Below are 27,883 nucleotides of genomic sequence, written 5' to 3'. Positions count from 1 at the left end.
ACAAATTAAAACATGAAATTTGTTCAGTCTTTAACAAGCATATTGCACACCTTGATTAGTGAAAAGAACAGGAGGTTGACTTTTAAAAACATAGTTTTTGTTCTAGGCAAACTTCTCTTGTAAAATGGAAGTTGGGTTTGGGGTTTTATCTGAGCAGCCTCCTGTTCTTCTCTCAAGCCTCCCCAGTAGGACCCGTTCTGTATCTTGTTGTCTTTGTTTGCCTCAGTCCTTCTGTATACTCTTTACATTCGAATTTACCTTAGAAAACTGTGCTTGTTCTCCTAACTCTATTAATAAACTTACTGCTAACAAATTCTTAGATCCTAGTAACAATAATTTAACTGGTCTAGTAACAATAATTCAACCGGAATCTTTGGATGTCCTCCACTGGCCTGATGTCCATGCCCACATTGACCTTGGGTTCTATCCTTTTAAAATGTGCAGAGAGTGGTTCAGCATGCTGATTTGAAGTTCCCTCAGATGTGATTTCATTCAAGGTCCAGTAACGAAGAGCGTGAGCGAATACCTCATACTTACAAGGATGTGAAGTCCTCTTTTCCCAGACTGGCAAGTTCCTTGCAAACTTTATCCTTCTCATAATCTCGGCCTAGGAACCAGAAATAGAAGAATCTGTATCTTTTCCTTTTTAATGACTGCTACATTCTTTGTATGTGTCTTCTACAGGATTCATTTAAGGTGAAAGTAGCATTTTTCTCTATATACAATTTCATTTTTGCTTGCCTTTCTAGCTGTTTTCTTACAGATGAACTTTATGGCCTGCTATAAATTGTGACGGACAGCAGAACAAATGCACTAATGCTGAAAGTAGAAAAGTCAAATGATGTCAGAACCATTGACATGGTAATCCTTCTCATGGGCCCCTTCTTTACAATAACGCTAAGATGGAACTTTTTATCCTTCCCTTCTTTGTCTCCATGTCACCAAAGGCATTGAAACAACAAAAAAATAAATGGAGAGTATGTCTACATATATACATAGTGGAGAGCTAGCCCCACCTAATGCAGGACTTTAAAGGAGGTATGTGAGCTGGTGTTGCCACCGTAACCCCATTACCCACCTCCAAATTCTATCCAGGAATGCTAGGAATCCAGCTCAGCGGGGGAAAGTGGAAATTTGACTGCTTTCTCAAAAAATAACTTGCCTGTGTGGTGGGTTTGGAGGAATGGGTGGAGAGCACTTCCTCTCATTTCAAGCATAGGGAAAGGCTTAAAGGAAAACACTCAGACCTTGATAGGGGACTCCTGGAGTTTGGGGTATGATGACAGGTGTCTGATTCAGACTAGAGAATGCTAGAGGGAGGGAGGGGCTGGCGAAGTGGCCTGGGGCAACAAAGGAGAAGGCTTTGAGTGGGAGCTGTATTGTGACCTGTGGACCTGATGAAGATCAAGCAGGAGAGCAAGCCTGCCTGGACTTGTCTTAATTTGGGGGTGGAGCTAGGCTATCTAGAGGGCGGTGGGCTGCCAACAGTGGATATCTCCATGGAAAGGTGACAACTTGAAAAGTCTGAAGGTACTGGCTGGATGTAAGAGATCCCAGAAATGATGGTAAAGAGCTCCCTAAAACACCCATAAAGGAAAAATATCAACTTGGAATACCTCCCATAAGCAGTGGAAACACTATCTCAGAAAACTGTCTGTTGAATTAATGTTCCTGCTGCTTACCTCTCCTGCTAGCTTCTCCCTTCCCTATATTAAAACTGGAAAAGGTAAAAACCATCTAGAGAGGGGTGCCTGGGTGGCTCAGTCAGTTAAGCGTCTGCCTTTGGCTCGGGTCATGGTCCCAGCATCCTGGGATCGAGCCCCACATGCATCGGGCTCCGTGCTCAGGACGGAGCCTGTTTCTCCCTCTTCTTCTGTCTGCCTACTTGTGATCTCTCTCTGTCAAATAAATAAATAAAATCTTAAAAAAAAAAAAAGCCTAGAGAATGGGAGGAAGGCGGAGAGAAGAAAAGTGTACAGGTCCTTTGTTGCCGCCGTAGGCAACAGGACTAACACAGGCCTGATCTGGGGGGGGGGGAGTAGCTTCAACTTCAAAAGAACTTACAAGTGCTTGACTATTCAACAAACCAGACATTCCCATGACTGTTAGGAGGTAGTCCTTTTGAGGTTCAAAAGGACCAGAGAGGACCTCTTTAAGTGAACAGAAAAATCATCGAACCTACTCTTAGGTCCATCCAAATGGTTGGGAAGAGGTAGTTCCCACAGGAGGAGAGGAGTTCTCTACTGCTGAAGACCCACCTGTTCACCATACCTACGACATAATACAATAGGGTGGATGTGGGGAAGTAGTCCATGCGGTTATTTCCTGATGCATCATTTATGCAAGTAAGTCTAGGAAACATTCCAACATTTCATGATACAGCTTTTGGGGGGAAAAATGTAAGAAGAATATAAATGGCCCAGTTTCTAAGTGTGTTAAAGTTTAGTAAGTTTTTTTTTCCTGGACTTTAAATATTGAGCAACCCATCTCAGGTGATACAATGGCAACTTCTATCATGACTTTGACCCTCCTACATGGCCTTGCCTCTTGGAGCTACAGCTTTGAAAGCAGGAACATAAGGAAGCCAGGGTTGAAAGCGGTCTCTGATGGTTTGGAGAGCAGGTGGTGTTGCTTGGATACAAGGGGGGAGAAAATTTTTTTCTTTTATTTTTCTTTTGAGAAGGTTCTCTTGAGGATGTGTTAGACTTAATGGCAAAAACCTGTAGAGGAAGCTGTTGCCCCTCTGTCTTTCAGGTGGACTGCTCAAAGTATATCACTGCAGTGGGAAGAGTCAGAATTGAGGGACAAAGACATTCCTAAGCAGCACTTTGTTTAAGCCCCTTATTACAAATTCCATCAAAATCCTAAAGGGTGTGAAAGAAACTACATGTTCAGATCTCATGTTATCTTGGAAATCAGGACAAGACCATAGGGTTGATAAAGTTAACAGTGGAGTATAAAAAGCTACTTGCAGTGAACCTGTTAGAGCTGAGGACCTTCACATCTAGTACATCTTCTGAAATGTATTGACTAGTTTACAAGGTCGGATATTGTCACAGTTTCAAAAGATCAAATAGTACCAAAAACTTCCATTAATCATTAATGGTATTCAATGAGACCAGTGATTAGGGCATGGGGGAAAGAATTTAGGGGAGAGCTGTCCTCCTATAGTGAAGAATGTGCCATTAGGATGTCCATAGAGTTGTTGTTTTATGTTGCTCCTAAGGTAGAGCTAGGAAAAATAGCTGGGTGTTAGATTTTAGTTCAATGTGTGAGAATTTTATTATGGCCATGACTAATAAATGAACTGCTTTTTGAAAAGGTGAATTTGTTTTGCCCTGAAAATAATCAAGTAGAATTTAACCATGATTATTAAAGATTCCTGAATTTAGTACAAGACTGTATCCTCGTGATCTCTAAGATCACATCCGAAGGTTTACAAAATAATTTCTTTTAGAAATAGGAAGAAATTATATGGACCCCCCCAAAGTTTATGGTGTTTTAAACCACAAAAAATAGTTCTCCAATAAGAACTTTTCTTTCTTTAATGCAGAGGAGCTAACTGTTTAATAAACTTTCCCTATAGAAATAGAGGTCATTTTTGTTACTGTGATTGCAAACACTCAATAACATGAAAAGTGAGAGCCTGTATTCAAATGGTGCACCTCTGATGAACATTTAAAGAAATATTTTGTTTCTAGCCTTTCAGATTCAGATTTCTCACTTCACAAAGAAGTTTCAGTGTATTATGGGGATGGGAGTACATGTGAATGTAGTATAAGTAGATGCCACAGATTATCCTCTGTTCAATAGCTTTAATTAAATCAACTGGTGTTTGCACTAAAATGCATTAGAATCCACAGGTGTTAGGTACTGCTTTAGTTAGAATGCAAAATAACAGCAAAGTGGGGAAACTCGATCACCTAATGACTTAAAGTGCTTTGGGAATAATTTTTGCTGAAAATTCAGCCTTGGGCTTGACAGAAGCAAGGAAGGAAGTTCAAAAGCGTCATTGAGAAAGTTTAGAATTAAAATATAAGGGTAAAATAGTTCTCTTAAAGAAATAACCTGTAGAGGAAGCTGTTGTACTATGTATCTTTCAGGTAGAATACTCAAAATGTTTCTGATTAAAAAATTTTTTTCACTTATTTATCTACAGAGATCTATAGCTTCTAAGCCTAAGCAAATATGTTAATAATTTTCTCATGGTCCAAAAAGCGAATACTGAAGTTAATTTGCAATGTGATTATTACAAATTGATTCCTTATTCCATGGAGTACTGCTAAATGTTTTCATACTGGTGGAACTGCCTTTGATTCATATAATAAAATCCTATCTAGAATGAATTGTAAATGACCTAGTCTGTTCTTTAATGTTCCATGTGGTTATAAAGAAGGCAATCTGAACTTTGATATGGTCCCAGTAAATATTGGCATAATCTCAGTGACCCTGGTGAAATCATTTTCACATCAAGTGACCCCTTGGCACTAAATGTTTACAAATTTCATTAACAGTTTTGCTTTTTGCAATAGCCTGTCTCATTTCTCTCTGTATTGTGAAATATTCTGGTAAATCGCATCTAATTCTCGACTTTTGAAAACTTGATTTATTTTCAGGAAATTTTTATTGCTTCATGTACCTCTCAACATAGCTAACAATATTCATACATGCAACAGATATGTTTTGAAGACCTGTACCAGGTATTGGGTTCAGTATTGAATATACAATGGAGCGCAAAATAGACCTATTTCTGGCTCATGGAACTTTCAATCTAGTGGGGATAGACAATCAGCTACTACCATCTTGGTACAAACTTTGCTAAAAAGTGTATTTTGAACACTTTAACCACAGTTAGAATATTTCTCTGAAACCATTTTGGTCTTTTATAAAAGTTGTTTGTATACCAGGAATGATTGCTGTACTCTAAATAACATTGAATTGAAAAATGCTTATACAAAATGCTAGAAACTACATTACGTTGCTATTTCCCTATTGTGTTCTGGAGAATCATGGGCTTTCAGAGCTCTGTTGGGCATTCTGTATTTCTGTAATTTCATTCCTTTGGCATTTTCATTTCTATTATACACTGATAGACTAATTTGTCAGAAAAGGCCAGGGTATTTGGTGTGTGTGTGTGTGTGTGTGTGTGTGTTTAAAAATATGGTTTGTAGTGTTTATTCTGACTAGTCAGGTTAGATGTTGATTGCAGGGTAGTGGTTTTACTTGAGAAATTGAACATTGCTGGACTGATTTAGGAAGCTGCCCTAATTATTGGAGCTAAAGAAAACTACTGATTTATTACTGGAAACACTGTCAATGAAGTGGCAAATTAATATTTTATTTCATTTTTCAGGCTTTTTTGGTTCTCCTATCTATTGACATTTTACATCATAAAGCATTGATCTGGTTTTTCATATTGATAATGATTGCAGGTAGGTGTGCAGTTTTCTGGGTTTGAGTCCATAGAAAGAAATTCAATCCTTTTAATACTAAACCTAGAACTCTACATGACATCTATATATTAAACCATCTAGAGGAAATTAAATGTACCTCTTAGGATACCATCAGAGGAACAAATCTTCATTTTAGACTTTGAACATTAAAAAAGCAGTAGGATATACAGGGTCAGTGAGTCAGTTGCCCAAAACCTAAAATTGCAATAGAGAATGACTTCATAGACTCATTCAAATTTAATATCCTTGGGTCCACTGCGGGCGGTTGCCTATATAGATGCTACACCCACCATGCATCTTCCTTCATGCATCTCATTCCACCTCCCCTTCCCTTCACAGGTTGGGCATCTCGTTATCTACAAATGCTTTTGCAGGGGTGAAGATTAGGGAGCAAGTTTCTTTCTGCCACCTTTGGGATGCATGAGAGTGCTATCTTCAACAACCTGATTTAGAAATTTAGAATGCATTGCAGGGCTTAGTTTTTAAGCAATATAAGAATGAAAAGGTACCATGCAAGAAACTCTGAAGCCACCAATACTTAAGGAACTGATGTCTCATAGAGCTAAGCATATAACACCAATAGTGCTCATTGCCATAGAGGAGATTGAAACAAAGCATTACAAAACCTCAGAATGAAGAGGGCTTTTAGAAAGTCTCCTGAAAGAAACTATTACTTGAAGTGGATCATGAATAATGGGCAGGATTTTAACAGGAGTAAATGAATTGGAAGAAGTATTTTAAGTGGAGAGAACAACTTGGAGAGATCTGAAGTTAAAAAAATCACAAGTCCTACTTGGGGGGAAAAAAAAAAAAGTCCTATAAGGAAATGGAAAGGTGGACTTTAACACATCCTTGAAAGCCAAAGTTTTACTTTTTAGGTAATGGGGTATCCATTGAAATATATTCCTGTAGGGGAATTCAAGGAAAAATAATCTTGAATTTAAGATAGTCAGTAGTACCCTTTCATAAGGCTGTTCTATGAAATGTTAATCTAAGTAAAAATGCTTAGCACCTCTCCTGCCTAATGTGATGAACACCCTGTATTAGCAACTTTTTATAGCAAAATCCAATGATGATATATATTATCAGATATTCTATAATCTTCTGATGTGGATATCCTGGGATTTGTTCAGTCCTTCTTGCAGGTGGTAGGTTAAATTACTTTCTGGTAAGAATACAGAAGAGAAGGTAAAAATAGAAAACTCCCAGAGAGCAGGGAAATGAGTTAACATGCACCCCAGTCATCTCCTGGCCAGCTTTCACTGGATCTGGCAAATAAAAGGGTAGCCTGTCAACACTGAGATGCCTTGGCTCAGTGCTCTTTTTCTCTGAGAAGTTTCAACTTGTCACAGGATCCAGAAACCTACTGTATTAGACTTCTATTGCTACTGTGACAAATTACCACAAATTTAGTGGTTTAATCAATACAAGTTTACTAGCTTATAGTTCTGACAGGCGTCTCATTGGGCTAAAGTCAAAGTGTCAGTAGGACTGTGTTCTTCCTGGAGGCTCAAGGAGATCATCTGTTTCCTTGCCTCTTCCAGCTTCTAGAGGTGGCCTACATTTCTTGGGCCCAGGCCCTCTTCTCCATCTTCAAAGCCAGCAATTTTGCACCTCTTTTTTCCTTAGTCACACCTTCCTCTGACTGTGTTCTGATTCTCTTCCACCTTAAAGCACCTTGTGATTACACTGACCCCACCCAGATAATCTGGCATTATTTTTCTGTTTGAAAGACCGCTGATTCCTTTTTTCATCTGCAACCTTAATTCCCTTTTGCAACGTAACCTACCCTATTCACAGGTTCTAGGCCTTAGGATGTAGACCATTTTGGAGGGCCCTTATTCTGCTTACCATATATTCCTATTTAAGCCTCAAGTCACCATCAGGTGGCTCTAAACAGAGACCAGAATTGGGTGGATTTGTATCAGACAGCCTGAACCCTGGAATCCTACCAGTCAGTTGTACATGCTCAAGCTCATCAGTTCATTAATCTCTCAAGAGTGATCCTGACTTTGATGTAGTTCATCTTTTGGATTCCAGTTACCAGATTATCAGGTTTGGTATTGTATCTTAATATCAATTGATTGGGGAAGAGATAGGGTTTGATTAGGAAGCCATTGCAATAGTCAGGTGAAGGGGAACAGGATCTGGACAAAGACAGTATGTGGAAATGTAGTGGATATGAGAGCTAGTGTTCACCAGGCCTTGAGCTAGATACAGGTAGGAGGGTAAAGGAGAGAAGAAAAAGGGAATACCGAGGAGCTTTCTATAGTAGAAGGTTCTGTATATGGCTGATGTATTTCAGAGCTGAAAATGGTAGAATGTGGAAATGATTGAATATAGACAGCAAAAATGGATACAATAAAATCCAGGAAGTCTCTACAGGATGGGACATAAATGATTCCAAGGTACTGGGAAAATAGGGAAATTAGAAGACAGAGCTGGATCCATGGAGTACAGATGAACTAGAGTTTGGATCAGTTACAGATGATCATAGTAGGCAGCATGAATTTTACTTAATTCCCCCTAAACTGGTGTTAGTGAACTGGTTTTCTTTCTTATTCTTATATTAGTGAAAGATTGTTCAGATATCTGTCCCATGAGAGGCAGCCAAGCCATGATTGTGAGCATTGTCTTTGTAAACCTAACTAATCGCTCTAAAATTCTGATTCTGCCACTTACTAGCTTGGTTTCCTTAGATAAGCTACTGACTCCTCCCTCCTACAGATTCTCACTTTTAAAGTGGGGATGATAATGCTGAGTTGATCAGGGTGTTATAATGATGAAATAGATCTATTCAAAAGATCTTGAACATGCTGGGACATTGTGAATATTGTCTATTTTATTCAGTGCATAGACTCTAAGACCAATGTTTCACAGTGGATAATTTATAAATCTTATTTTTAGAATTAGAGTTTACTACTTTCAGGATGTCTATTAGGTATTCTAATTGAAACTCAATTTTCCTTAAATACTCAAAACTACCTTTTGAGATCGGTACTCTAACAATCCTAATTTTGTGATTTTGCACAAAACCTCTGTTGAACACATACTACCTGGCAGGTGGTATTCTAAAACTGGGAATTAAGGAACAGAAATAAACTCCTTGATCTCATGGAGCTTAGGGTCTACATTTTGTATTTGTTATAATAAACAGATGAACAGCTGGTGATCAGGTAAGGTGATGAGTACCAAAAAGAAAAATATAAAGTAGGGTAAGGGGATAGAGAAAAATGAAGTGGTCAGTGCTATTTGAGATAGGTTGGTCAGGGAAGTCTCTTCTGTACATGAACTTGGAGCAGACACATGAAAGAGGTGAGGAAGGGAGCCATGTGGATATTGGGGGGGTCAGTGTTCTAAGAGGAGGGGGAAGCTAGTGCAAGCCCCTTAGGTGCAGAACATGTAGTGTGTGGGAGAGTGTAGAGGTCTGTGGCTGATGCAGAGTGAAGGGGTAGCTGTGGGCAGAACAAAGAGGTTAAGTGGCCATAGGTACCCAGGGAGAAGGGTAATCAATGCCTCTTAAGGAGTCTTCATCTCTTACTGATAGAGTGATCTTCTGGCCTTTAAAAGCGTGCATACCTACCCCTATACTATACACATGGTGGTGAGGGCATACCTGGCGTTATACCTGACAACAGTGAGGTTTTCACGTTGCTATTGATTTCCAGGGAGCTTAACATTGCCTTTGATGACAAAAGTTAGTTCTCTGATTTCAGTTCCTCCTCCTCCCCCTTCCTGGCTAAGCCTCTTTTGGGCTTCGACTCTGGCTGCTTTTCGAACTTGAATCAGGCCAGGCTTGTACTTCTACACCTCCATTCCTTCAGCTTGAAACATACTTCTAGATCTTTGCATGGCGGTCTTTTCATCATGTAGATCTCCTATCCTAGGTCACCCCCTCAATAACCATTATATAGGTTTTGCAGAGAGGATATAAAGACTTCTCTGAGAAAATAGAGAAGATTACCTACTTACCATGCTTTCTGTACAGCTATGTCCCTGAATCAAACTTAGGACAACTTTTTAGTATGGCTGCTGACGAAGGGGCAACTTGTAGAAAAGAGAAACAGTGATTCAGTGGTGAGTGGGGAGGTTGGGATAGCCCATATTGTCTGACAGGCGAGTGGGAGAAGGAAAAATGCAGCTTACCCACCAACCCAAAGGGCTTACTTTCTTCTTACTATTTGATATCCCATCTAGTAACAATAACATATGCTGAGAATGAGCTGCTTAAAGCAAAAAAGAAAATGTTCATAATAAATACCTGTTATGGCCAACAGCTCATATAAAATGCAGAGGTTTGTTTCCTGTAGGATTATTTCCTTAGCAATCCTGTAGCTGTGTCAGCAGCCTTCCTGCTGCTTCATTGGGAACAGGGAAAGATACATTTTAGATTTCAGTCCTGAGGAAAGAAGCTGAGTGGAGAGGCAACTGGCACACACAGACTGCTTGCCTTTCATGGGGTAGCTAAAGTGGATATGTTCTTATGACTCCATCCAGATTTGGCATATTTGGCAAGGGCCTTCTCTCCCAAGATGTACCCAGGGTCTTGTGAACTGAATCTCCAGTGCATTTGATAGGGGAGGACTGGCCTAACTAGAGCTGATATTCATGTTGAGCTGTAGCAGTATCCATCTTAAACCTGACAGTTCCCAAAGAACACTTCCTTTCCCAAAGGCACTTTAGGAATGAGCCCATGTGTTTGGGAAACTGGGTTAAATAAGATTTCTTTCTTATATGATTTCTCAGAATCTTTAGGATAACAAAGACCTTGATTGTAAACTGACCAAGAAGGACTAATGTATGGCTTATTTCTTAAATGTGTTTGGCCGTAGAAACTTTCTTCCAAGAGGAGTCTTGAATGAAATACTTTCAAAAAGGTGTTCTAGATACATGCTGTGGATTGTTGGTCCACTTTCTGGAACTATAAAAGGCAGAGAGAATTGGATCCCAAACCCATCCCCTACCACCCAAGCCTCCTCTCAATTCCTTTAATCTGTACTTTGTAACTTTCTTCCAGGAGACCGTACACCTAGCTTCCAGGTAAATCATTGGCTTGGTCATTTGGGTCATGCTCATGTATTGTAGAATAGAGGACTGATGTGTCAGGACTACTGTTTCCGAATATTGGACATGTATCACTTACAAATGTATTTTATGTCTCGGGATATCATCTACCTGCGGCACCTAAGTAATCTGACTGAAGTTGATTGTGAAGTTCAGACCTTAAAGGAAGGTGAATTGTAGTTTTTAGCATCCATTTCATCAGAGCGTGAGACAGAACTGAATGATGTCAAAACAGAGGGTGCAGAATACCGTTTTCCAGAGGACGTTTGTAATCCTTTGTGGTGAATCTAATATATACTTACTGAGTCAGCAGTTCAAAATGACTCATGCCCCAAGCTATGGTGTCTGCACATAATCCCAGGACCTAGTCACTCCGAGATCCTCTGTGTTTTGAAGATCTTGATCTGAACGTATTTCAGTAGGATTTTTCAGGTTCAGATCTGCCCCAGGGAAGCCTTGGGCAAAGGAGTAAGCTGTCAGGGTTTCTTGGGACTTAGCCTATTCAGAGGTCTTGTAAAGGACACCATTTATTTATATCTCAGACTTAGTAGTCTAACATAAGGACCCATAGCTTCCTTAAGAATCTATAAGTGCGTAACTTAAAATTTAAAGTAACTTCAGTGACCAAAGATGAAGGAAAAGTGAATGTAAAAAGAGCGATAAGGTTATTCACGTCACAGTAACTGACAGTTTCTGGGATACACATCTTCTACTGGTTAGATAGGTTACCGATATGAATATTACCCTGTGATATGGGCGAGGCTGTTCACTGAGAGCACGAGATGGAAGTTTTAATTTGCCAAAGCAAGACAAATGCAGACTTCCTTATAAGCATTAAAGAATCAGCCAGAAAAGTTAATTGGAACAGATTATGAATTTTGCAACTTGGGAACTTCTCATGAAGTTGTATGCTTCACATATTTTAGCTTGTATCATTTAAAAAGGTTTTTAAACATTGCTCAGAGATAAAGACATCATTTGAAGAATATTAATGAAAAATATAGCTTAATTATTGAGTCATGTTTCATATCTATTAAATTCTTTCATGTAGGATCTTTTAGAAACTATAATGCATTTTCAAATATTACACGTACACAGAATTCCTTGAAGAGGATCAAAGATCTTAGCTGACTTCATGCATCATTGATATGGTATATTATGCTCTCAAAAACAATAAATGTTTGAAGTCTGGGGGGAAAAAATACTCTGTGATGGACTACAGCTTCCATTTGCGTTATATATATATATATTTTTTAAGATTTAAAAAAAAATTTATTTGACACAGACAGAGAGGGAACACAAGCAGGGCAAGTGGGAGAGGGAGAAGAGGGCATCCTGCGGAGAAGGGAGCCCGACAGGGGACTGATCGCAGGACCCTGGGATCATGACCTGAGCTGAAAGCAGACACCCAACCACTGAGCCACCCAGGTGCCTCTCATTTGTGTTATCTTTTAACAATGAAAAAGTTTCTAATTTCAAGCAATTTTCTCCAGATCTTGGTTTTCAAAAAAGCAGGGAGGGATAATTGAAAAATTATGATTTTTCTTTTATGAGGTTCTTGATTTCTTGCCCATTCCAATTCAATGTTATATGCCCCATTTGAGCTCAGATTGGTGCCTCTTTGATTCTACCCTTACTCCTCAACATGTTTACCAACTCTGTTCTTCACCTGTTGTAGAACTTTTAAAAACGGTAATGGAAAATCAAACTAGTAAGAGTTCTTATAAGTGATGGCACCACTGGAAGGTCTTACCTCTTTCTAGAGCATGCACAAATGCTACAGCAAGCAGAAGAACCAGGATCACCTTCATTTTTCTGCCAGCAAGTTCTGCAACACCCCGTCTCCTGTACGTGACCCAGGACAAAGTAGCAGCCCAAAGTAACCAGTTTCTTTTTACTAAGATTCCTGACTGTGAACTAATCAATTATTAATCTCTACACAGAAACAAGGGCAGTCATCCTTGGCCCACAAAAGGTAAAATAATATCAATCAAGGCAAATAGACACTCCGGGGAAAATGTAGGACATTTTAATCATTAACTTTGTCAAACTGCCAGAGTCAGGGAATACATAGAATTTTTTTTTTTCCCACTGCTGCTTTTTTCTAAAATTAATGTATTAATTGGCACATATCCCTCCCCCCCCAACACTTATAGGGTTATGTGTTTTTGACCTTCTCTACCCTTCTCATCTATAAATGGAAACCTGGAGGTTTCTCTCTACTGGTCTGCTTTTCTTTCTTCAAATTTACTACAAATAAGGATTACCTTAAAATACTGAAGACTAGATATTTTTAAGTCCTAAGGCGCAAGGGGATGAGAAGCCAATTTATCACATTTGCCTAGTTCCATAATCTTAATGTTCTAAAATTTTATTGAAGATGGTGGGATAGTACTTTATGTGCCATATTACACTTCCTGAAGCACTGACATATTTTAATACATATTTTTAAAGATATTTATTTGAGTGAAACAGAGTGAGCATGAGAGGGGGGAAGGGCAGAGGGAGAGGGAGAAGCAGAGTCTCCACTGAGTGAGGAGCCCAATGTGGGACTCGATTCCAGGACCGAGATCATGACCTGAGCTGAAGTCAGACACTGAACTGACTGAGCCACCCAGGCACCCCTATTTTAATACATATTAAAAATAGCCCTTAAAATAAAACATTGAACCCAGTTCTAAACATTGAAACCCCCCCCCCTCAACCCCTCGGATAGAATACATAGTCAAAAATTCCAGGGGCACCTGGGTGGCTCAGTCGTTAAGCGTCTGCCTTCGGCTCAGGTCATGATTCCAGGTCCTGGGATTGAGCCCCGCCTCTGGCTCCCTGCTCCACGGAAAGCCTGCTTCTCCCTCTCCCACTCCCCCTGCTTGTATTCCCTCTCTCGCTGTGTCTCTCTCTGTCAAATAAATAAATAAAATCTTAAAAAATTCCATTAAATTCACCATTTTAGTGTTCATATTTTAGCCAAGTTTTAATTTAAGAAAAATGTCCTTAAACCAGTAGAGATGTTTTGTCTTGTGATACTTCCTTTGCACTCATACACTTCCAACAGCAAGTGACAAGCTCGGCCTCTACTGTTCTTTCACCCAGCATGGTTCTGTTGATGATTTCTTGGTTTAAGGCCCAGTTCTAATGTGATTAGAAAATATTACTGGGATTTATTGAGAAAGATGAGAAGAATAAATTAATGTTTAAACTTGAAGACAGTACAAGTCTATCAAGGAACCTCACAAGTAAGTGATATCAAATACCACAGGATATTAAATGAGAAAAATAATATGGAAATTGAGCTTTATATGGAACCCATATGTAGCAGCTGAATGCAATGTGTACTTGAATCTACCATTAAAACAAGCATTGTCCCAAACCTGGAAAAAAAAATAGCCCTTGAAGTGAGGCAAATAACTAGGATGGTGGTGGTAAATGACTTACCCCAAATCACAAAAGCTAGTTGCAAATCTTGGACTCCCTAGAGCTCATTTAAAGTTCTTTCTATGCGGGTGCCTGGATGGCTTGGTTGGCTAAGTGTCTGCCTTAGGCTCAGGTCATGATCTCAGGGTCTTGGGATTGAGCCCGGCATCAGGGAGGGGGGTGGGGTCAGGTCCCTGCTCAGCGGGGAGTCTGCTTCTCCCTCTTCCTCTGCCCTTCCAGTTGGCTTGTGTTTTCTCTCTCTCTCTGTCTCTCAAATCTTTCAAAAAAATTCCTATGAATTCTATAAAATTAGTGTATTTTGGGATAGTATAACTTGAGAGCTCACAGTGGCCTTGTGGAATGCAGAAGAGGGAGTATTTTACAGAAGAGGGGACCAAGTCCCAGATAGGTTCTGTAACTTGGCCAGAGAGGCACAGTTATCATTCATCCCATCGTTGGAATCGGGTCAGTGCCTGGGTCTTGCAGTAGCCCTTTTTTTCCAGAAATAGTGTCAGGTCAGGATTGGGACACAAGCCCTGAAACCAAATCCTCACTCAGCTCTTTTTTTTTTTTTTAAAGATTTTATTTATTTGAGAGAGAGAATGAGAGAGAGAGAGCACATGAGAGGGGGGAGGGTCAGAGGGAGAAGCAGGCTCCCTGCCGAGCAGGGAGTCCGATGTGGGACTCGATCCGGGGACTCCAGGATCATGACCTGAGCTGAAGGCAGACGCTTAACTACTGAGCCACCCAGGCGCCCCCTTCCTCAGCTCTTATTGGCCCTGTAATCTTGGGAAGTTTTGTCTAAGCCTTATTTTTCTTGTATGCAAAGTGATGATAACTCTAGTACTGTTGTCACAAAGTTGTTGTGAGCTTAATGAGGATAATCCATGTGCAGGGTTTATATCAAACAGATGATGACATTAACGTTATCTATGACTGTTAATGTTCGCTATTACTCTTATTCTAGTTTTTGTTCACGTTCTTCGCTGGCTCTCCAAACCAAGAAGGTCACTGGGACTCAGTGGAATATTTTAAAGCCAGCCCTGTATCCTGGATCTAGGACCATCACAGACAAATGATCTAGAATTTCAGTATCCATTTAGTAGCTAAGGATTAATTGCATTGGCAGATTCCATCCAAATCTTAGTAAACTGCTCTAAGAGGTTACATTTTTAGTCTGATTCCCCCATCTGTATTGAAAATAGTGGGGTTTTAGGTTCAGAAAATGGAGTCCAGTTAGTTGGAAAAAGAGGTCTGCTTTGATCTTGTTTAGTTACCTCTGTAAGGCCAATGGAAATCTGTGGTAAAGGAGATGAAAAGATCCTATAAACCTTGCTAGAGATCGTATGGGAAGATAGTCTTGCTGTTTAAGAACCAACTCTATACTGTTCAAGATTAACTTTCTGCCTACTAAAAATCTTCTAAACTTTTCCTTTGGCTAAACTATGAGTTTACTTTGTAAGTTAATTAAAAAAGTGCTTTAGTCTTTTTGTAAATTATTTGGAAATCAACTCTAAATGAGGGCCAAAGGGTTTAAAAATAAAGAAACCCAGAACTCCGAATAACTGACAGATTAGTTTCCATTTTTAAGATAACACAACGTATGTACTCTTATGGTTTTTAATTTAACAGTATTTTAGTCATCTTTTGATTAGTTCATTTAAAGACCGAGTATATTGTTTCCCATTAAATTTGCTACAGGGTTTAAGATCAGCCTGTTCTTGCACTTAAAAAAGATAACTTTATCTCTGCTTTTGCAGTAGCCTCTACCATTCCTGTTTAATGACAAACTACATGTAGCAAGAATTGCAACATCTCATTTAGGTGTCCTCTTGAGAAATCTCTACACAAGCTGCCAAATGCATTCCCTTAGCTGAGTATCTTTTCCTAACTGAAAATTAGCTCTCACATGCTAGTAGCTAAATATATGAATCTTTGCTCTGTCTTATTTCTGTAAGTTTCCTTAATCTTTCAAATGTTGATTGCTTACAATGATTTGAAATTTGGGAAGAAATAACCCTAATTGGCTTAAATGAGAAGTCTCATGTTGCAATGACTAGTACATCTGAAGTGTTACAGTAGCAGTTACGACAACTTAAATTTATTATTGAAATAGATTTTTAAAAAGAATTCTTTATTAAATAAGCAGTAGAATTTTACAGGAGTTGTTTTGCCTGTGAAGAATTGAAATGAGGCTCTTGGCTGTCTCAGTTGGTAGAGCATGCAACTCTGGATTTCAGGGTTGTAAATTCCAGCCCCATGTTGGGTATAGAGATTACTTAAAAACAAAATCTTAAAAAAAAAAAAAAAAAAAAAAAAGGTAGTCTTCTCTTTATCTTGCCATTGGCTTTAGAAGAAATACAGGTTTTTTTACATAAGCAAGGCTAGTTCTAGGCAAAAGTGTGAGACAAAGCCAATCTTTATTCTTTCCCTATTTTCTCTTCTTTTAGTAACTCCTAGACCATACACTCTTTACCAAAGCTGTATTTTGAACACTTCTATGCTACTGTAGGCTGCTTAGAAACTCTTCCATTATAGTATAACAGTAGAAATTGCCTTCAAAATGATTTAATTTGCCAGAGTGTTCTTTTAATTCAGGTTCTTTCTATGTTATTAGTGTGGTGTCAGTATCTTGCCCTGATGAATGACCTCATGAGATGGATGTGTTAATAGCATAAAGTATATATTATCCTTAAAGTTGATGTGCAGAGCAGGAGTAGAACATGATGTACATTGCAGAATACTTTAAGATTTTATTTATTTGAGAGAGTGCACGAGCAGGCGGAGGGGCAGAGGGAGAGGGAGAAGCAGACTCCTTGCTGAGTGGGGAGCCTGATGTGGGGCTCAGTTCCAGGACCCTGAGATCATGACCTGAGCCAAAGTCAGATGCTTAACTGACTGAGCCACCCAGGCTACCGCTGGTCTTTTTTTTTTTTCTTTTTTCCTAATTCTTATTTTAATTCCAGTATAGTTGATATGCAGTGTAATATTAGTTTCAGGTGTACAATGTAGTGATTCAACACTTCCATACATCACTCAGTGCCCATTGCTAGAAGTGCGCTCCTTAATCCCCATCACCTATTTCAGCCATCTCCCTACCCACTGCCCCTCTGGTGACCATCAGTTTGTTATCTATAGTTAAGATTGTTTCTTGGTTTCTTTTTTTTTTTTTCCCCTCCCTTTGATTGTTTAAATTCCACAGATGAGTGAAATCATATGGTATTTGTCTATCTCTGATTGACTTATTTTGCTCAGCATTATATTCTCTAGCTCTATCCATGTCCTCGCAAGTAGCAAGATTTCTTTTTTTTATGGCTGAGTAATATTCTGATGTATACATCACCTCTTCTTTTCCATTCATCTGTTGATGGATACTTGGGCTGCTTCCATAATTTAGCTATTGTAAATAATGCTGCTATAAACATAGGGATCATGTATCCCTTTGAATTAGTTTTTTTTTGTATTGGGGGGGTAAATATCCACTGGTGAAATTACTGAATTATAGGGTAGTTCTATTTTTAACTTTTCAAGGAACCTCCATACTGTTTTCCAGAGTGGCTGCACCAGTTTGCATTCCCACCAACAGTGCAAGAGGGTTCCTTTTTCTCCACATCCTTGTCAACACCTGTTGTTTTTTGTGTTTTTTATTTTAGGCCTTCTGACAGGTGTAAGGTGATATCTCATTGTAGTTTTGATTTGCATTTCCCTGACGAAAAGATGATCACTGATGATGTATCTGTTGGCCATCTGTAGGTTGTCTTTGGAGAAATATCTGTTCATGTCTTCTGCCCATTTTTTAATTGTTTTTGTTTTGTTTGTTTTTTTTGGTGAGTTTTAGAAGTTCTTTATATATTTTGGATACTAACCCTTTATTGGATGTGTCATTTGCAAATACTTTCTTCCATTCAGGAAGTTGCCTTTTAGTTTTGTTGATTGTTTCCTTTTCTGTGCAAATGCTTTTTATTTTGAGGTAGCCCTAATAGCTTGTTTTTGCTTTTATTTCCTTTGCCTCAGGAGCCGTATCTGGAAAAATGTTGCTATGGCTGATGTCAGACATTTCTGCCTGTGCTCTCTTCTAGTATTTTTATGGCTTCAGGTCTCACATTTAGGTCTTTAATCCATTTTAAGTTTTTGTGTATGGTATAAGTGGTCCAGTTTCATTCTTTTGCATGTAGCTGTCCAGTTGTCCCAACACCATTTTTTGAAGAGACTGTCTTTCCCATTGTATATTCTTTCCTGCTTTGTCAAAGATTAATTGACCATATAATTGTGGGTTTATTTCTGTTTTCTCTATTCTTTTTCATCTATGTGTCTGTTTGTGCTAGTACCATACTGTTTTGATCACTACAGCTTTGTAATGAAATTCGAAGTCTAGAATTGATACGTCCAGCTTGGCTTTTCTTTTTCAAGACTTCTTTTGTTATTCGGGGTCTTTTGTGGTTCCATAAAAATTTTAGGATTGTTTATTTTATCTCTGTGAAAAGTGCTGGTGGAATTAAATGTGTGAATTGCTTTAGGGAGCCTAGACATTTTGACAAGATTCTTCCAATCCATGAGCATGGAATGTCTCTCCATTTCTTTATGTCATCTTTAATTTCTTTCATCATTGTTTTATAGTTTTCAGAGTATGGGTCTTTATTGCTTTGGTTAGGTTTATTCCTAGGTATATTACTGGTTTTGGTGCAGTTGTAAATGGGATTGTTTTCTTAATTTCTCTGCTGCTTCATTATTGGTGTATAGAAATGCACAGATTTCTGTACATTGATTTTTATCCTGTAACTTTACTGAATTCATCAGTTCTAGTAGCCTTTTTTTTTTTTTGGTGGAGTCTTTCAGGTTTTCTATATGTAGTGTGCTGTCATCTGCAAATAGTGAAAGTTTGATTTCTTCCCTACTGATTGGATGCCTTTTATTTCTTTTTGTTGTCTGATTTCTGTGAATAGGACTTCCAGCACTATGTTGAACAAAAGTGGTGGAAGTGGGCATCCTTGTTTTGTTCCTGACCTTAGGGGGAAATCTCTCTGTTTTTCCTGCAGGGTATTCTTTATAGGATAGCCATTTTTCTGTTTTCGACTCCCATGAGAAATCCCAATATTCTTATAATCTCCCTTTTTATTTAAGTTTATTCATGCTGCAATTCCCTCATTTGCAATTAAAGGCTTTCTAACTAACATGTTAGACCAATCTTCCCTTGTTGCTATCATTTACCTAAAATGTAAATGAGACCATATTATTGCCTCCCTACTTATAACCCTTTAGTTAATTGCCCGTGTTTAAAGTTCATGACTATATCCTATGCACCTCTGTAAGGTTCTCTTTGCCTCACATATTAAAATTTAGTACAGCTGAACTTCTTGTGGTTCACTGAGCACATGGCATTGCTGGGTTTCCAAAGGTCTTTGTTTTCATTCTTTTCCTTGAAAGAGCTCTTACTCTTTTTTGTGTCTGCTCTCTTAGTTTTCAGTAGAAGAAGCCTTTCACTTATTTAACATATATCTAATTCACACCACTTTGATACCTTTGCCAGGTATCATGCAAAGCTATTGGTGTTACCATGGCATGCAGACCTCTATGGTCCTCGTGGACCTTCTAATCTACTTAGGAAGACAGATGATGAAAACAAAATAGCAAATGTGTTGAGTGGTGAATATGTGGAGAATGCAGAAGAGATCAGTGGATACAGAGAAGTCAGTTTGAAGTCTGCTTCAGGAATCCAGGCAAGAAATGACCATTGCTTGGCTTGTGGTATTGGCAACGGGATGGGGAGACTGTTTAGGACATAGAATCAGGGGTGATTGACCAGATGCTAGAAGGGAGAAAAAGTCAGAAGTGAGCCCCCAGGTTTCTGGCCTAAGCAAGTAGGTGACTATTAATGCCATTTTCTATGATAGGATGCACTGGAGGAAACAGTTTGGGGAAGCTGCTGTGTTAGGAGGAACTCTGAGTTGGCACATGATCTACTACTCTGGAGTGCACAAGAGACATGAATTTTTAGGCGGCACTGAGTCTTCCTGCACTGTGCTCTGTTCACCCACAGTGCTCTTACTCTAGCTGAGACTCGTTCATCTAAGAGTTCCCAACAGCTATCACAGAAACTCACCATTGTAAATCTTCAATAATAGTGTAATGGAGCAATTTAAATATCTAGTGAGGTTGTCAACCCTGTGTTTGAAATTAAAGACTATGATAGAACTCTATAATTTGTTTTTGCTCATTGAAATACAGGTAAAATATGAACAAGTCAATTCATTTAAATTTTGCACTTTCATGCAAATCTACAAATGACTCATTTTGTATTTTAAACAAGAGGCTATTATATATTCAACAGAGTACAGGAGTTAGAAAATCTCACAAATACATATGGGTTTATTAAGCAAGGTGACTTCATTTATTTTAAAAGGAAAATTTGAGTTGAAATTAGAGGTAAATTAACTTCTACCATGGTTCTGTCTGCTAAGGCTGTGGTTTAAGAAGTCTTACATACGTTGGCAAATAATCATAACTTTTCCCCCGAACATGTTCATAAAGAAATAAACCTCACTGAAGAGAACATCAGATATTTAAGAGAAATGCTTATTTAGACTAGAAGCAATCAATTTTGTCTTCTGCTTGGAAAAGCAAACATAAAGAAAATGGAATTTAAAAAACTCAGGAACAAGTTTCATACGAGATTGCCTCAACCTTAGACAAGTAGCTACAACTCTGTGCACCTCTGCTGCTTGATGGAATGAAGAATTCTGTGGTCACAACTGCTGCGGCTATAGTCCTAACTAGGGAACTGCCAACTGAGCATGCCTAAGAAAAAGTGATGGCTAGGTTCGGTTCATTAAGAAGAAATCCCTTTGTAGCCACTTCTTGTTCAACTATTTTCCAATAATGGCACCAAGTAATTTGTGAAAACAGGCCCGAGTATGAAAACCGCAATTACTTTTTGGAGAACGTTGCAGCGGTAGCATATTTTTTGCATCATTTAGAGTGAAGGAGGCAGGGGTTGATAATGAGAAAATGAGAGAATGAAGATAAAAAAAGATGAAATAAAGGGCGCCTGGGTGGCTCAGGTGGTTAGGCATCTGACTCTTGGTTCTGGCTCAGGCCCTGACCTCAGGGTTGTGAGATCAAGCCCCACACATCAGGCTCTTGCTGAGTGGGGAGTCTGCTTGAGATTCTCTCTCCCTCTGCCCTTCTGGCTCGTGCTTGCTTTCTCTCTCTCTCAAAGAAATAAATCTTAAAAAAAAAAAAAAAGAATGAGAAAATAAGCCAATTTATAGTAAAATATCCATCATGAACAGTACAGATTGATGTGACTGAAATATACATATTTCTTTTCCACATTTTTTAATGCTTTCTAAGAAAATGAAATCCTCAAAAATAGAATATGTGTTAATATTCGTAGCCTGTTCATTAAGGGCTTCTAATGTTGCCTTCTAGCCATTTTCTAATAAGCAGGACTCTAAAGAGGAAAGGCTGGGAATCTGAATAAATGAAATTCATATTTAAATTGGATTACATGGGCTTAACATTTCCAGGATCATATTGTAACAATTAAAAGATAACATATTTTCCCCAAGTAGAATCTATTAGATTATCTTGGTTTTCATGAATTTTTTTTTTGGGGGGGGGTTGTAATGTCAAGAGATAGGAAATTTTGAGAAACTAATTATAATAGGCAGAATGTAGGCATACCTCTGAGATATTATGGGTTTGGTTCCAGACCCACATCCTAATAATGCAAATATCACAGCAAGACAAGTCAAATTATTGTTTCCCAATGCATAGAAGGTTTACATTATAGTGTAGTCTGTTAAGTGTACAATAGCATTGTGTCTAAAAAAATGTACATACCTTAACTAAAACATACTTTATTGCTAAAAAAAAAAAAAAATGCTAACCACCATCTGAGCTTTCAGCAGGTTATAATCACTGATCATAGCTCACCATAACAAATATAGTGATAATGAAATTGGTGATGATGAGAATTACCAAAATGTGGCACAGAAACACAAAGTGAGAAAATGCTGTTTGAAAAATGGTACTGATACACTTGCTTGATGCAGGGTTGCCACAAACCTTCAATTTGTGTTTACAGAAAACCAAAAACAGTATCTGCGACGCTCAGTAAAGCAAAGCTTAATAAACCAAGTTATGGGAGTGCACCTGGTTGGGTCAGTCATTAAGTGTCTGCCTTTGGCTCGGGTCATGACCCCAGGGGCCTGGGATGGAGCCCTATGTTGACAGGCTCCCTGCTCAGCGGGGAGCCTCTCCTGCTCTCCATGCTTGTGCATGCACATTCTCTCTGTCAGATAAATAAAATCTTTAAAAATAAAATAAAACACAGAATGCTTATAATGCTCTTTTCTCTACCTCCCCGCCCCCAAAATGTTCACATCCTAATCCTTGGAACCTGTGAACAGGTTATTCTACATGGTAAGGGGGAATTAAGGCTGTTACTCAGACTACTGTAAAATATGTAGGTTTTCCTGGATTATCTGGGTGGGCCCAATGGAATCACAAGAGTCCCTTAAACATGGAAGAATAAGGCAGAAGTTTAGAAAAGATTAATAAGAGATGTGAGGAGGAAAGTAGAGACTGGAATGATGTGATTGTTGACTTTCAAAATGGAAAGGGGACATGAGCCCCAAAATGTAGGCAGCCTCTAGAAGTTGGAAAAGGCAAGAAAACAAGGGTATTACCATCTCCAGTTCTGAGAACTTTCCTTTTTTTTTTTTTTTTTCCATTTCTGTACTTTTTTAACTTCTTAAATTTTGGAACTGGTGTTATATACATAGAGACTTATAATTACTTCTGATAAATTACCCCTTCCTCAGTATGTCCTTCTTTATGTAATACTTTGTCTTGAAGTCTCTTTTGTCTAATATTAATATAGCCATGACAGGTTTCTTATACTTTTTACATGGTTTATCTTTTTCCATGTTTTTACTTTGAAAATATTTGTCTTTGTACTTAAGGACTTTCTTGAAAAAGGCATTTAGTTATATCTTTCTTAAAAATTAAGACATACTCTTAATTGGAGTGTTTAGTTCATTTATGTTATTGATATGATTGAGTTTGAATCTACCATCTTGTTTCATGTGCTTGAATGCTTTTCCATTTTTCTCTTTGATATTCTGTTCTTGCCTCTTTCATGTCAATTGAATATTTTTATCATTCAGCTTTTTAACTATTTTATTTTTTAGTGGTTGCTCTAGGACTAACATTATCTTTAATATATCAAAGCTTATTGGTTTTACATCTGACACTTCACACTTCCCATTTAACATTTGATAGGTCTTATTTCCCACTTTCCCACTTCTCATTTTCACTTTCCATTTCATACATTTAAAACTTACACAGTATAATACCATTTACCCATACCACCCTTTATACTATTTTTGTATTTGTTCATGTTTTATAAACCTTTCTAAGTTATTCTTCTTGCCTTATTTAGCACTTTAAACATGTTTTCTCATTAACTTATAAGTAGTTAGTGGTAGTTTTTACTGCTCTCAGGTATATGGTGTGTCTGATTGCTTTCAGTATTAGTGCTTTGTCTTTCGTTTCCTCTAGTGTTTGTGCACAGTGTGGTTCCCGCCTTTTTTTTTTTAACTTATTTGAGAGAGAGAGAGAGAGAGAGCCAGAGCATGAGCAAGAGCTGGGAGGAGGAGGCAGAGGGAGAGGAAGACTCCCTGCTGAGTGGGGAGCCCAACATGGGGCTCCTTCCCAGGACCCTGGGAATGACCTGAGCCGAAGACGGATGGTGTAACTGACAGAGCCACCCAGGTGTCCCCTGTGTGGTTCTTTTTACATCTATCTCAAGGTTTCATTGAACAGATTGTCTGCAGTGTTTTTCATCAAATGTTTTTCATCAAATTTGTGAAATGTTTGACCGTTATTTTTGAAGGACTTTTCTGCCCTAATCTTTTGTTTGGGAGTATAATTACACATGCTCCTAGTGGTATATTAGACTATCTGATGTTATCCCAGAGCATATGTCCCTGAGGTTCTATTCAGCTTTTTAAACCTTTGTTCTCTCTCTTCCTCAGTTTGGATAATTCCAATTCATTAGCCTCAAACTCATTATTCTTTTATCTCCAATCTCATTCAAAGAATTTGGCTTTTTTTTTCCAGTTTTAAAATTTCTATCTTTTTATAGTTTCTATTTTGCTACTATGTTTCTTTGTTTACTTAAGACCATATTTGTTTTTCTTTAAGCATATTCTTTAAATCTTCCTTCATATTAATATAAGCTGCTTTGGGACAAACAAAAACTAAAAGAATTTGTGATCACTAAACCAGCCCTACAAGAAACATTGAAAGGGGTCCTCTAAGCAAAGAGCCTAAAAGTAACAGACCAGAAAGGAACAGAGACAATATACAGTAACAATCACCTTACAGGCAATACAATATCACTAAATTCATATCTTTCAATAGTTACCCTGAATGTAAATGGGCTAAGTGCCCCAATTAAAAGACACAGGGTATCAGATTGGATAAAAAAACAAGACCCAGGGGCGCCTGGGTGGCTCAGTTGGTTAAGTGACTGCCTTCGGCTCAGGTCATGATCCTGGAGTCCCTGGATCGAGTCCCACATCAGGCTCCCTGCTTGGCAGGGAGTCTGCTTCTCCCTCTGACCCTCCCCCCTCTCATGTGCTCTCTCTCATTCTCTCTCAAATAAATAAATAAAATCTTAAAAAAAAAAAAAAAGACCCAGGAGTGCCTGGGTGGCTCAGTCGTTGAGTGTCTGCCTTCAGCTCAGGTCATGATCCTGGGGTCCTGGGATTGAGCCCCACATCAGGCTCTCTGCTCAGCGGGAAGCCTGCTTCTCCCTCTCCCACTCCCCCTGCTTGTGTTCCCTCTCGCTGTCTCTCTGTCAAATAAATAAAATCTTTAAAACAAACCACCAAGACCCATTGATATGCTGTCTGAAAGAGACTGATTTTAGACCCAAAGTCACCTCCAGATTTAAAGTGAGGGGGTGGAAAACCATTTACCATGCTAATGGACATCAAAAGAAAGCTGGGGTGGTAATCTTTATATCAGACAAATTGGATTTTAAACCAAAGACTATAATAGATGAGGAAGGACACTACATCATACTTAAAGGATCTATCCAACAATAAGATCTAACAGTTATAAATATTTATGCCCCTAACATGATCAAAGAAACACATCGACAATAATACAATAATAGTAGGGGACTTTAACACCCTCCTCACCAAAATGGATAGATCATCTAAGCAAAAAATCAACAAGGAAATAAGGGCTTTAAATGACACACTGGACCAAATGGACTTCACAGATATATTCAGAATATTCCATCCCAAAGCAACAGAGTACACATTCTTCTCTAGTCCCCATGGAACATTCTCCAGAATAGATCACATCCTAGGTCACAAATCCGGTCTCAACTGGTACCAAAAGATTGGGATCATTCCCTGAATATTTTCAGACCACAATGTTTTGAAACTAGAACTCAATCACAAGAGGAAAGTTGGAAAGAACTCAAGTACATGGAGGCTAAAGAGCATCCTACTAAAGAATGAATGGGTCAACCAGGAAATTAAAGAAGAATTAAAAAAATTCATGGAAACCAATGAAAATGAAACCACAACTGTTCCAAATCTTTGGGATGCAGCAAAGGCAGTCCTAAGAGGAAAGTATATAGCAATACAAGCCTTTCTCAAGAAACAAGAAAGGTCTCAAGTACACAACCTAATCCTCCACCTAAAGGAGCTGGAGAAAGAACAGCAAATAAAGCCTAAACCCAGCAGGAAAAGAGAAATAATAAAGATCAGAGCAGAAATCAATGAAATAGAAACCAAAAGAATAGTAGAACAGATCAAAGAAACTAGGAGCTGGTTCTTTGACACAATTAACAAGACTGATAAATCCCTGGCCAGACTTATCAAAAGGAAAAGAGAAAAGACCCAAATAAATAAAATCATGAATGAAAGAGGAGAGCTCACCACCAACACCAAATAAATACAATTATAAGAGCATATTATGAGAAAGCATGTTATCAAATTAGACAATCTGGAAGAAATGGATGCATTCCTAGAGATGTATAAACTACCAAAACTGAACCAGGAAGAAATAGAAAACCTGAACAGACCCATAACCAGTAAGGAAATTGAAGCAATCATCAAAAATCTCCCAACAAAAAAGAGCTCAGGACCAGATGGCTTCCCAGGGGAATTCTACCAAACATTTAAAGAAGAATACCTATTCTTCTGAAACTTCCAAAAAATAGAAATGGAAGGAAAACTTCCAAACTCATTTTATGAGGCCACCATTACCTTGATCCCAAAACCAGACAAAGACCCCATCAAAAAAAATTACAGACCAATATCCCTGATGAAGATGGATGCAAAAATTCTCACCAAAATACTAGCCAATAGGATCCAACAATACGTTAAAAGGATTATTCACCACGACCAAGTGGGATTTATCCCTGGGCTGCAAGGTTGGCTCAACATCCCCAAATCAATCACTGTGATACAACACATTAATAAAAGAAAGAATAAGAACTATATGATACTCTTAATAAATGCAGAAAAAGCATTTAACAAAGTACAGCATCCTTTCTTGATTAAAACTCTTCAGAGTGTAGGGATAGAGTGTACATACCTAAATATCATAAAAGCCATCTATGAGGCTCTCTGCTCCTCCCCGTTCCACAGATAACCACATCTTCTGGTGCAGTGCCAGCCGTGTCCCCAAGACATGATAGTGAAGGTCGGAGTGAACGGATTTGGCCCTATTGGGCGCCTGGTCACCAGGGCTGCTTTTAACTCTGGCAAAGTGGATGTTGTCACCATCAATGACCCCTTCATTGACCTCAACTACATGGTCTACATGTTCCAGTATGATTCCACCCATGGCAAATTCCACAGCACAGTCAAGGCTGAGAACAGGAAGCTTGTCATCAATGGAAAGTTCATCTCCATCTTCCAGGAGCGAGATCCTGCCAACATCAAATGGGCTGATGCTGGTGCTCAGTATGTTGTGGAGTCCACTGGGGTCTTCACCACCATGGAGAAGGCTGGGGCTCACTTGAAGGGCAGGGCCAAGAGGGTTATAATCTCTGCTCCCTCTGCTGATGCCCCTTTGTTTGTGATGGGTGTGAACCATGAGAAGTATGACAACTTCCTCAAGATTGTCAGCAATGCCTCCTGCACCACCAACTGCTTGGCTCCTCTGGCCAAGGTTATCCATGACAACTTCAGCATCGTGGAGGGACTCATGACCACCATCCATGCCATCGCTGCCACCCAGAAGACCGTGGATGGCCCTTGTGGAGAAGCTGGGGAAGCTGTGGCATGATGGCCGAGGGGCTACCCAGAACATCATCCCTGCTTCCACTGGTGCTGCCAAGGCTGTGGGCAAGGTCATCCCTGAGCTGAACAGGAAGCTCACTGGCATGGCCTTCTGTATCCCCACCCCCAACGTGTCTGTCGTGGATCTGATCTGCTGCCTGGAGAAAGCTACCAAATATGACATCAAGAAGGTGGTGAAGCAGGCATCAGAGGGCCCCCTCAAGGACATACTGGGGTACACGGAGGACCAGCTTGTCTCCTGCGACTTTAACAGTGACACCCACTTCTCCACCTTCGATGCTGGGGCTGGCATTGCTCTCAACGACTACTTTGTCAAGCTCATGTCCTGGTATGACAATGAATTCGGCTACAGCAACTGGGTGGTGGACCTTATGGTCCACATGGCCTCCAAGGAGTAAGAGCCCCCTGGACCACCAGCCCCAGTGAGAGCAAGAGGAAGAGAGAGGCCCTCAGCTGCTGGGGAGTCCCTGCCCCAACTTATCCCCTCAAACACTAAGAATCTCCTGACCTCCATCGTTTCCATCCCAGACCCCCTGAAGAAGGGGAGAGGCTTTGGGAGCCCTACCTTGTCATGTACCATCAATAAGGTATACTGTACCCAGCCAAAAAAAAAAAAAA

General features: G+C 39.1%; 1 protein-coding gene and 1 pseudogene across 1 annotated transcript in view; one reads left to right on the top strand and one right to left on the bottom strand.

Annotated features, from left to right (window-relative positions):
- GC (GC vitamin D binding protein) overlaps positions 1-12,737 on the bottom strand; it is a 32,612-nt gene extending 19,875 nt beyond the window's left edge. The window contains exons 1-2 of the mRNA XM_021702453.1: positions 12,271-12,737; positions 538-607 (exon numbers count right to left, since the gene is read on the bottom strand). Of these exons, the coding sequence (XP_021558128.1) occupies positions 538-607; positions 12,271-12,328 (128 nt within the window). The 5' untranslated portion in view covers positions 12,329-12,737. The remainder of the gene's footprint in view (positions 1-537; positions 608-12,270) is intronic.
- A 13,851-nt stretch (positions 12,738-26,588) lies between these two features.
- On the top strand, positions 26,589-27,663 carry LOC110591550 (annotated as a pseudogene).
- The last annotated feature ends 220 nt before the right edge of the window (positions 27,664-27,883 follow it).

Source organism: Neomonachus schauinslandi, chromosome 2, assembly GCF_002201575.2.
Source record: "Neomonachus schauinslandi chromosome 2, ASM220157v2, whole genome shotgun sequence".
Lineage (NCBI taxonomy): Eukaryota > Metazoa > Chordata > Mammalia > Carnivora > Phocidae > Neomonachus > Neomonachus schauinslandi.
This window is presented reverse-complemented; position numbering and strand designations above follow the sequence as displayed.